The sequence below is a fragment of the Polypterus senegalus genome, chromosome 8 (assembly GCF_016835505.1).
Source record: "Polypterus senegalus isolate Bchr_013 chromosome 8, ASM1683550v1, whole genome shotgun sequence".
Taxonomy (NCBI): Eukaryota; Metazoa; Chordata; class Cladistia; order Polypteriformes; family Polypteridae; genus Polypterus; species Polypterus senegalus.
Window position 1 is genome coordinate 139,786,171 of NC_053161.1, and position 12,324 is coordinate 139,798,494.

General features: G+C 41.0%; 1 protein-coding gene across 2 annotated transcripts in view; it reads left to right on the forward strand.

Annotated features, from left to right (window-relative positions):
- scube1 (signal peptide, CUB domain, EGF-like 1) overlaps positions 1 to 12,324 on the forward strand; it is a 542,580-nt gene that overhangs the window by 461,329 nt on the left and 68,927 nt on the right. For both annotated transcript variants that reach the window (XM_039761828.1, XM_039761830.1), the window contains one exon: positions 1,088 to 1,204. In XM_039761828.1, the coding sequence (XP_039617762.1) occupies positions 1,088 to 1,204 (117 nt within the window). The remainder of the gene's footprint in view (positions 1 to 1,087; positions 1,205 to 12,324) is intronic.

Here is a 12,324-nt window from a genome sequence, read left to right on the forward strand (position 1 = left end):
TTAAATACTCCTGGCATTAAATACCCCAATTTTGAAGAAGACCAGTTACCCTCAGCTGCCAGTGATTGTCTCATTCACCTTACAATGCCCCCACATGGTCCACGCAGTGCCTTAGTCAGCTTCTCATCCCTGTGTACCCAAATCCACATTCCACCACCTCTAGCAGTTACCAATTATCAATCTCAATCTGGACCCCTCTCATTTCCTTTCACTCACGTTCCTCTCCCCAGCACCCTTTTCCCAACAGTGCCAGGACACATGCCCTTGCTGCTCACAGCACCCCCTCATGGTACTTACAGGTACACCCATCAAGCTGATTAATTAAAAAGGATCTATGGTATGACCTGTCACAGGGATGTATCAGCAAAAAAGTAATAAGAATTATTAATGTTTTAGTGCCTTCGAAGTCAATATTGGTAGTAGGGGTGGAATTCAGTTAAAGGTTAATATTGAACAAACATTAGAATTTTGTTCTTTAAACATAAACATAAATGCAAGGAACATGTTGTCATGTGTTATAGTAGATAATAGTGCAAAAGTTACATGAACTGGGATTAACATGCTATTTTTCCCTTTTGTTCCTATGTACGTGCAATCTTTACTTACATCCTGTTGGGATGATTAATTTCAAATGCTAAATTGTCCCAGTGCACTGGTGTATGTGTGAACATATTCTGTAATGGTCTGACTTTTAGGCCATTGTTTGTTCCTGTCATTTACAAAATGGCACCAGAATAAGAAGTGATTCCCTGTGACACTGCTTTTCTAATAGACTAGGCAGTTTCAAAAATTGTGGATGTAATTTTAAGATTTATTGATATTTTTCCTTTTGAGGGGAGCAGAGTTAAATAACATGGCATTTATAATGGAGTATTTAATTTCTATTTTGGCGTTCATAAGTAACATTTGTGTTTTTCTTAAAGTTTTTTTTATTTAGTACGCAGAAAAGTGTAATCCCATACTCTTGATAAAATACTAAAGATGCCAAGCAAAGCTTCAAGTGCTGCCTCTGCTTTCAGAAGAAATATTCATCGGCACGTTCTGTCTTCCTATTTTACCTGTTTAAATGTACAATTCTTTTTTGCAGATATTGATGAATGCTCATTTGAAAGAACGTGTGACCACACATGTATCAACTATCCTGGGAGTTTTGAATGTGTATGTTTCAAAGGATATACACTCTATGGGCTGACGCATTGTGGAGGTATGTCTTTTATTCATGGGTTATTTTTAATATCTCGCCATTCCTGGTTAAGCATAGAGCATTTACAAGCATTCTAGTTTAATTTCATGTCTCAGTAATTGTTACTTTCTCAGCTCCCCTAAAGTAAGGCCACATGGCAGTGAGCAGACCAGTCTTGTAATAACATACTATTTGCAAACATGTACTGTAAGGGAGCAAATAAAACAAACTTCACTTTACCAGTTTGATTGGTTTATTGTCCACAGGGTCTGTCCCCTATTTAAGTACGAGTAGTTACTCCCACTTCTCACAGGAATAAATTAGGCCTTGGCCATTGCATTGTTCTTCACAGCTTCCTCAAAACATACTGTTCATTTTTGGCAAAAATGTGCATTTCATAATCCTATTATTGTTCACTGTTTTAATATGACAAAGGAGATAAACACTGCCCTCCATAATGTTTGGGACAAAGACATTTTTTTTTTCTATGATTTACCCCTCTGCTCCATAGTTTAAAATTACAAATCAAATAAATCAGACAAGATTAAATTATACATTGCAGACTTTAACTTAAGTGTATTTGCATACATTTCGGTCACACCATAAAGAAATAACAACAATTTTTATACATAGTTGCCTATTTCAGGGCACCCTAAAGTTTGGGACACAGCAATGGCAGATCTATTAAAGCAGTCATATTTAGTTCTTTGTTGCATATCCCTTGCATGTAATGACTGCTTGAAGTCTGAGATTCATCGACATCACCAGGTGCTGAGGATCTTCTCTGATGATGCTCTGCCAAGCCTCTAATGCAGCCATCTTCAGCTCCTGCTTGTTTTAGGGGCTTGTCCCCTTAAGTTTTCTGTTCAGCTTATGGAAGGACTGCTCAATTGGATTTAAATCAGGTGACTTGCTGGCCATTCAAGAATTTTCTGATTTTTTAGCTTTGAAAAACTCATGTGTTGCCTTAGCAGTATGTTTGGCATCATTATCTTATTGTAGGATGAAGTGCTGCCCAATGAGTTTGGAGGTATTTACTAGAACACCCCAGAAGTCATTGTGACACTGCCATCAGCAGTGTCATCATCAATGAAGTTAAGTGTGCCAGTACCTGTGGCAGCCATACATGCCCAAGCCATAATATCCTCACCACCATGTTTAACAGATGAAGTGGTATGCTTTGCATCTTGGGCAGCTCCTTTTTGTCTTCTCACTTTGCTCTTGCCATCACTCTGATACAGGTTCATCTTTGTCTCAACTGTGCTCAAGACCTTTTTCTAGAATATTACAGGCTCTTTAAGTACTATTTCAGCAAACTAATCTGGCGATCCTGTGTGTGTGGCTGACTAGTGATTTGCATTTTGCACTGTGGCCTCTATTTCTGTTCATGAAGTCTTCTGCGGGTAGTCGGCTCTGGCACATGCACATCTGCCTCCTAACGACTGTCTGTGATTTGTCAGACAGGCATTTGCGGCTTTTTCTTTACCATAGTAAGGACACTTCTGTCCTCAGTAGTTGGAGGTTTTCCTTGGCCTACAAGTTCCTTTGTGATTACTGAGCTCACCATTACATTCTTTCCTCTTAATGAAATTTCACACAGTTGATTTAGGTCTAGCTCTTGTCCTCATGTTGTACAAACGTAACTACAGGCTCCAAGGGTAGAAGCCAGCCAAGGTATCTTATGAAGGAATGAAACACACCTGAGGAATCACAAACACCTGTGATGCCAATTGTCCTAAACATTATAGTGCCTTGAAATAAGGGGACCATGTAGAAAAAGTGTAATTTCTGCATGGAGTGACCGAAATGTCTGCTAATACCCTTAAATTAAAGTCTGTAATGTGCACTTTAGTCATGTCTGAGTTGTTTCTTTTGTAATTTTAAACTGTGAAGCAGAAGGGTAAATGCTAAATGTGAAGACTGTGTGTACGTGTATATATATATATATATATATATATATATATATATATATATATATATATATATATATATATATATATATACAGTATATGTGACCCGTCTTTTGCGATAGACATATGCGACAACAAAATAGCCGATTAAAAGCGTGCCGACAAAATCGCGAAAGTTTCATTAAATATGAATTACTAGTTTAAAGCATATATAATAAAGTTTATTTTAGAAGTCAATATTATGAGACGCGGCATGCCATCAGCACGGCACGCAGATAGTCCTTAAGATCACACCCTGCATATGTAGGAAGAATTGCAGCAAGGCTGTCCCACTCTCTTGGCCTCTCTCGCGATTTTGTTGTGGTGATTTTATCGGCGCGCATTTGTCGAAAACCAGTTAGCGGGTTTGTCGGCGCTCATTTGTTGGTTGCTGTTTTGTCGGGGTGCATATGTCTATCACGCTTTTGTCGGTGAACCTATATATATATATATATATATATATATATATATATATATATTTTTACTATATATGGTGCTTAGGATGTAATAGCATATTCTAATAACAAATCAAAAATATTCTACTAATTTGCTCATTATTATTAATTTTATTATATATCTAGTTATTAGCATATTTACATATAATTTATACGTGTTTTAAAAAAGTACCCAATCATTTCTAAGAGAAACATTAAATAAAGTAAAGAACAAATTAACAAAAATGAACAGCTAGTGTTACTGCTATAGCAATTACTGACAAAATGTTTTACATCCATATATAATAATTACCTTTGACTTGAATGTGTATTTTTCATGAAGCTTTAAAGATAATCTTTCACATAGTTCGAAAGGCAATATCCAAAGCTACTCAATCATTGTTTGATTTATACATCTTCTAATAGAAATAATGCAAAATTAATTTCCACCACAGTGGTCGACTTTGTTCGTCCTACTTGTCTTATGTCCAGCTAGACCTGGAACTGGATGTGCAGAAGATGGACTTTCAGGACAAGGAGGGTATCAGTCCATGAGGCTACAAAAGAGAACAGTAGTTGTTCATGGGAATCCAATGTCAATATGGGCTGTTGCTGTCGAGAGTTATTGATTGATAATGCTAGCAGGAATATGCTCTCTGTATAGGATGAGATGATGTTTTTTTCTGGATTGTGCAAAGAATTTAATTTGCTTCCATGAAATTTAATTAAAGATGTGCTATGTATTTTCTAGTTACAAAATAATGATGTAAATATTCCCTAATGAATACCTGCATAATGTTGTCATCATTTGAGTATGTATGGCAGTCTTACTGCTGTACTTTATCTGAAATTGCTTCTAGTGTAAATCCCTCAGACAGGTGTAGTTGATGTCCTGGCTTGCTTTACACAATTTCGTTCTCATTCTCTTACTGCTCTGCCTTCTCTTTTCTGCTGCTTGCTAATTGTTAACTGTTCTTCCAGAGTCTACCCCCTCAACATTTTAATTAACATGAGGAACCCCCAGCCCCACTCTGACCCTTCCCTGCTCTAGTAGCTCTTTTTAAAGAGTCTCCATTTGCAGTTATCCAGTTAGTCTTTTTTTCAGTTTGACAATATTGCTTAAGTGGGACAGAAGTATAAACCTAGCTGTGCCACTCGATTCTTCCATAAGCAGTGGTCCTCCATTATTTTAACATTGCTTGTTCTTTCTTATGCAATATAAAAGCATAAAAGAGTCTGCCTAAGTAACAAGCAAATAACCTGCTCACGTTGATGCAGATACAGTTTATTTTTTAAAGGATTTTAAAGTTACTTCTACAAATGGTAAAATCTATTTCATAATTTGGTCTTTCCAAGGAAGTACCATTCACCATCTCTTCTTTCAAATTCTTGAACAGGCGAGGGTCATCCTACTTTTAGAAAAAGCTAAATTTATTTTTCATTTCTTTTAGATCACAGCAGCCTTCTACATGAGGTAAAATGAAGCTTTGTAGGTTGCCATGGATGATTCAAAAAATGCACTAAAGAATGTCACTGACTGTCAGTCGAATGGAAACTGTATCATTCACTTGAAATCAGACTACCACATGGCTTGCAGGGTTCACAGAACCTGAGCAGCCTTTTTCATTTTTAGCACTTTCACAGTACACTTCAGTAAATCTGAATAGGGCAATGTCTTTGTCTGTCATGAATTGGACATTTAACTGTTGAATGCTTTGAAGCTGGGATCCGGGTTTTGACATTGCTAGCTAAAGCAGCACAAATGATTGACTTCAGTTATGCCAAACTTGACAATAATGTAGCCATACACTTAACTCCATCAGTAAAGGACTTAACACATAGGGCCTACTCACAACCAGTTAGTGGTTGGGCCTCATATGTACAGTAGTCTATGTAAGTGCTGTATCAAAGATCTTAAAGCAGCATTTTCTCAAAGATCTAGCAAAACTCTTCACCTTGAATTATATGTATCCCTTCTTTTTGTTTTAAATTCATACCTACTAATTTTGAACAGTCCATGCTGATTTTGAACACTTCACCTTTTAACGCTGCTATCCCTCTTGATATTTTCTGCTGCTTGAACTTTTGGGCAACCATACAGTATTCAATGGCAAGTCAGTTCATCTTCTAACCCACTTAATCCAGACCAGAGTCGCAGGGGGTGTGGGAAACTTCCCCAGGTTGCACAAGGTGGGAATAAACCCTGGACAGGGTGCCAGTCTATCGCAGCACAAATACACACATCAACCACACACTAGGGCCAATTTAGTGTCTCCAATTCACCTAACCTGCATGCCTTTAGATGGCAAAAGAAAACCAGAACCTGCGTAGGAAACCCACACAGTCACGGGGAAAACCTGTAAGCACCACACAGGAAAGACCAGGGGTGTGAACCCTGGTCTTCTTACTGTGAAGCAGCAACATTAGCACTGCACCACCGTGCTGCCCTTCACAGGAAAGTAAATACGGAAAATAATAATGAAGCTTTGTGACTGTAATAATTATAAAAAATACAACACATTTAACAACTAAATACAATAAAATCAAAACACAACATTTTCTTGGCAGAGAATCTAGGGCTTGCAAACTGTTTCTGTAAAACCATTGTCAGGGATGCCAGGGGCTATGACCCGGCCGGGACGCCAGGAGGGACCGGAAGAGGGGCCGGACCCCGGCTATCCTCGAGTGGGACCCGTTTCGGAGCTCTGCTGCCCTCGCGGGACGGGTCGCTCTTACCCACGAGTGGTCTTCGCTGGCTGTGGGGCACTGTCAGGGATGCCAGGGGCTATGACCCGGCCGGGACGCCAGGAGGGACCGGAAGAGGGTCAGAGCCCGGCCTGATCACGGGGTGCGCCTTCCGGGTTGTTTTGGGAGCCACGGGTCAAGGGCTTGGAAGCTCTTCCCTGTAGGGGCCCGTGGTCACCGCCAGGAGGCGCCCCAATGCCTTGGGGATTTGTTTCCCCAGCACTCCTGCCACACCAGGAAGTGCTGGGGGGAAGACTTGAGACGGTGCCCGGGGAGCAGCCGGGAGGACAGCCGACACTTCCGCCACGCTGGGGCGTGGCCAGAAGATTGCCGGGAACACCTGGGGCTCATCCGGGTCCTTCATAAAAGGGGCCGTCTCCCGTCATTCAGAGCTGGAGTCGGGTGGAGGTAGGACGAAGCTGTGAAGAGTGGAGGCGGCCCGAAGAAAGGCATTGTGGCCAGGACATTGGGTATTTGGGGGTTTGTGCACGTGACTAGGTCTTTGTGACCATTGTTTGGGGTCTTGGTGACCTATTCTTGTAAATATTATTGTAAATAAACGTGTGGTGGTGTCAAAACAACATGTCCGCCTGTCTGTGCCCGGGTACCGTTCACACCATCCAGAGTATTTGGAGTACTAAGCACTCTGACTGGTGTATAGCTAGAGCCATTAAATAATTGGAGAGAGCATTCTGGGGCTGTTTTGGTGGTTTTAATTACAGTTTTCTTTATTATATATATGTTATCTCTATATATAATCTTCATTTGCGTCTTGATCTTTGTTTGTCCGCGAATGAATTAGAAGAAGCACTAGATGGCAGTAGAGAGACAGCTAAAACATAGGCATTGCATTAAGAATCTCCTCCAGGCTTATACTACTGGAGACTGTAGTACTCCAATCACACCTCAAAACGCAGACATTCAAACTAAACAAATTGTTGTGCTTTAAATTAACTAAAGAGATCTTCATTTAGATCTTGATCTTTGTTTGTCCGAGAATTCCACACATGCGTAGACCACCTTCCAGTTTAGTACGTTGTTGTTACTCACGGATGTCAACAATGTGCCGGAATAACGAAAGGGGTGGTGGACAGTGTTACGCTGGTTAGCTCCTGAGGCCTGGTTAGGGAATGAGATTTCCGAAGATAAATGGTACGTGCCTACATAACATATGAATGAAAGAAAGACAGTGGGTAAAATGAATGACAACGTAACAGCACGTTCCGGAAATTATTGTTGTTACGTTGTAGCCAGCGAGTGCTGCGCGTCTCATATTTGTACCGTGGCTTGCTCAAATGTCAGTGAAGTGATCCCTATTTATGCTTTAAAGAGCCTAGATACCTATGTGTTCCCCTTTTATAACCATTGCTCCATGTATATTGCCTTACTCTTTGGATTGCCACAAAGCAACCTGTGAGATTAGAGAAAGGTTAAGAAGAGATCATGAGAGGAAACGACAGGGTCGTGAAAACGAGAAGGACTGTGAACGGACAGAAACAGAAATGCTCCTACACCACCACATAATTACTATTCGGACAGTGATTCCGAGTGGGCCGTTCCTATCGAATCAATATCCAAGGGTTTTCTTTTTTAATTTTGTTTCCTTTATAAAAAATCATAATGCTGTGTGACGAAGGGCCCAGTTCACGACTGGCAGCCGCGTTTAAACAGGGATCCCTTCACAGACAACTTTAACACGCGCAACGTAGTTGGGCGCACATGGCTAGTATATTATAAGAATGTTGACTTGTGCAGATCAGTAAGCTGTTTAGATACCCATCTTGTGCAAAATTTATGGTGCCCCAAGTCATCATGCACTGTGGCACACGTAGATTCATAGCTGATATTTAAATGTGCAGCAACAGTGGATAACGCAATCTGTCATTCTTCTCTGATGAAGGCATTCTTCATGTCGATGTGGACTTGTGTATGTAATGTTGACAGGTGACCAGCTAGAGCTTCATTGGTTACACTTGTTCTTTCAGCTTTAAACCCTTCTGCCCATTCATAACCTTTTCCAAGAGTCATACTGTTTTCACTTCCATTATGAGCCAACACCCATCCATCCATCCATTATCAAACCCATCATATCCTAACTACAGGGTCACCTGGAGCCAATCCCAACTAACACAGGGCGTAAGGCAGCAATCAAACCCCGGGCAGGACACACACACACGCACACAATTTAGAATCATGTCTTTGGACTTTGAGAGGAAACCGGAGCACCCAGAGGAAACCCATGCAAACATGGGGAGAACATGCAAACTCCACGCAGGGAGGACCCGGGAAGTAAACCCGGGTCTCATAGCTGCGAGGCAGCAGCGTTGCCACAGTCCCGCCTGAGCCATCACCCTTCAGTGAAATTCCACAAGTTTCACTCCTTCTGCCCAAAGAAATCTCAGTACACACATTGTTCAACATTGGTGCAATCCCATACTAGAGCATCCAAGTTCATTTGAATTTGGCCGCAACTATACTAATAGCAGAGAGCTGTACTGTGTATGTTCAAACTACCCATAAGCCATCACAAACATGTTATATTGTGCCATATTGTATCTGTTGTGGTTACTGCACAATGTTTGCAGTAATAGTCTTTACTTTCTGATTTGCCCTCGTGTTTATAAATCATTAGATTATTTACAAAAGTGCACAATGGGATGACTGAGAGAACAACATATCCCGTCTCATCTTCCCATCTGCTTGTCCTGACGAGGATCACGGTGTGAGAAAACATAAAGCATGAATATATATAGAGCACAAAAAACACATTTCTTCTCAATGCATGCTGTTGTGCTATTCATTAAGTGGCTTCCCTTCTTTTCCATACTCACTCTAAAAAGCTTTAGTCATACTGAACCACTAGAATCTGTTTGTTTCTGCAAATGACCTTTGCTTCAGCTCACCCATCAACCTGAAATTTCTTGTTAGTAGTAGCATTTAAAAATCCACACCGATGTTCCTTCTGAATTGAGAGAGACAGCCTGTATATTTGATTTTGGTGTACAGTTCTATTAAAAAAAATCTTTATTTGTTCTACGATTTAGATGTCACTGATTTCACATTGCAGAAATGTTTCCAGACATTGCGCTGTGCACGTAGGCACTTTACTACCTGTATGTCATTTCTATGAACATGATACAAGATCTGATAAATCAGATGTCTTAAAATGACAAAGTTTACACCTAGGTCAGCATGGTTACTAGCTACAAAGTTTACTTTAGCTTTGTAAGCTGCTAGGTTGCCTTTAGGGAAAGATGAAACTCTGAACTGAGAATGACTGGCACAACTCCAGATTAAAAAAAAAAAAAATTTTGCTTTTCTAAATTATAGCACAGTTGTCAGTGACATTATCAGTAACATTGCTAATTGCTTTTGATATAAAATTCTAGAACTTTGTAATGTTTTTTGCTGTTTTTTTTTTTTTGCCAAACCATTTGATTTGTGTTACTTGTCAAATCCTGCAAACTGGCACTGTTTTATTTCAATGACTTTGTATCATCTCGTTCTAGTTTTGTGGAGTTGTTGCATATCTGAGCAGTGATAATGTGAGCAAAGGATATGGCTGAAGTTTCAAATGCTGCCATTGCAGCAGATAAAGAGAAAATATTTGAAATATACTGTGTATATATATATATAGAAATATATATATTGTGAACGATACCCAGGCACAGACAGGCAGACATGTTGTTTTTCCACCACCACACGTTTATTTACAATACTATTTACAAAATCCAGTGTACACAAACCCTTCAAGTCCCCCAAAGTCCAGGCCTCTCTCACACCTTGCCTTTCTTCGGGCCCCTTTTATCCGCACCCGAATGTGCTCCAGGTGCTCCCCGGCAATCTCCCGCTGACACGCCCCAGTGTGGCGGAAGTGCCGGCTGTTCTCCCGGAAGATCTCCGGGTGTCCCTGCTTCTCTTCTCCCCAGCATTTCCTGTTGTGGCGGAAGTGCTGAGGTCCAGGGTTCCCAAGGCATTGGGGTGCCCCCTGGCGGTGACCACGGGCCCCTACAGGATTGGGCTTCCAAGCCCTCTACCCGTGGCCTCCAAAGCAACCAGGGTGGCGGCCCCCATGTGATCCAGGGCGGGCGTAGACCCTCTCCCGGCCGGGTCATCGCCCCTGGCATCCCTGACAATATATATATACTAGCGACTGGGAGCCTGATCGTATTGGGATAAAAATTCTACGTTTGTGAAATCCATACTTTCTCTGAAAGAATTATTTGTTTGTTTAAGTCCTTGAAATGATTTTGTTATCATGGCACTGATTTGTGCTTAAAATAGACCTTTTCGGCCGAGGTAATGAAGAGCTATCTGTTTAAACGGGGCTGTAAGACGTGAACTCAGCTCTTCGGTACACCTCATTTAATTTTTTCTGGCAAACAAATTTTCAAAACAAACGACTCTAATCAGAGTCGGAGTAATAATTATGTTGGTGTGGTTATTTTAGATCTGATCTGATCAAAATTTAAACAATGACCGTTGTTAATACCCAGCCATCATTACTCAGTTTGCCAATAGATGTCAGAAGGACGGATGCCAAAACCAAACTGCCCAAAGATAGATTACCAAGCAAATGGCGACACGTTCTAAATTACTTATGGTTCCGGAGCTGTCGAAGGGTTTAAGTCGCTTCGACAATGTTAGTCCTGGAAAGTACGCCCCACCAAACCAATGTTCCAAAAACCAACTGAACTTACTGTTATCTGCTAGAACCAACACTGACTTACTATACGTCCAGCGGCGTCACTGAAGCATTCGAACATTCTTAGCCAATCATGCAATACTGCGTCCACGTTTGCTACATTATGTTCTAACTACAGAGGCAGAGTTCTATTGCATGGTTCTAACTTGTATTGAGTCGAACACCATACATACAGGGTATTGACGCGAAAACCATACATACGGATGGTATCAAATTATATATAAGAACATATACTAGCTGTGTAAGCCCATGCTGTAAAAAGCCTGGGGCCCTAGAAACTATTGAAATCATCAGAAAAAAAATTGAAACATAGAGATGTCAGGTAATTGAAAGGAACTACTCTGGCCATGTCTCTCCTAGGTTTCATTTTGCCGACATGCTCACCTCACTTGTGTATTAGCAGCGGGAGGAAAAGTAAAAGGGATACCATTTTGCCGATGTGCTCGTCTCGCTTGTGTAAGAGTTTCTCTCTTTTCTCTGTGGTTTTACTTTGGCAACAGAGTCACATTGTTCTTCCTACTTGTTAACTTGGGGCTGCCTTGCTGGCTCTCTGAGCTTCATTCTGTAGTAGCCCCGAACTTCCGAGCCAGACAAACAGACACACACACTTCCATGTGTAGACATTTATATATAAGATATATATATATATATTTATATCTCTTGATATATTTCAATCTGCACAAGCTCTGCACACAGCAATGGTACTCAGCCATTCTCCAAACTCTCCATACCAACCCGCAACCCACCATGCTTCCTTTATTGGTTCTGGGGTAATCTTATTACATTACTTCCAAGTGCAGTTACATCACAAGTAAGTGTCCTCTGGCTACAATCAAGATCACTGCATTTATAAACTTTTCTCTGCTTTAGAAGGGCTAAGAGTACAAAATATCTCCGTGGCATCCTTCCTCCTTAAAAAAGGATAAGTGTCTGTGTTAGAATTTTTAAGTTCCTAATAATAAGTTATTTTACTTTGTGAGAGACCACCCGGTGTTCCTGCTGGGATACATCCTGTTCATTTGTCTTGCCAGGATGCCATGAGAAAGAAAGATTAGCTGGGAAGCGGTGATAATCCAACTCTGTGCCAGGTCATGGACACAGACAGATGCTGCTTCAACAGCTACACAGTGCTTGGTGTCCCAGCAACCACAGACTGGTTGGGCACCAGGAAGTACAGGACAGTGGGTGACTGCCTGCCATGGACAAAAAGACCACCTGTACACTGAGAGGCAGCATCTCATCTGCTGAGCCTCAGTATGGACACCTGCAGGGCACCATGAAAGTTGTGGTGCCATGGGACTGCCCTGT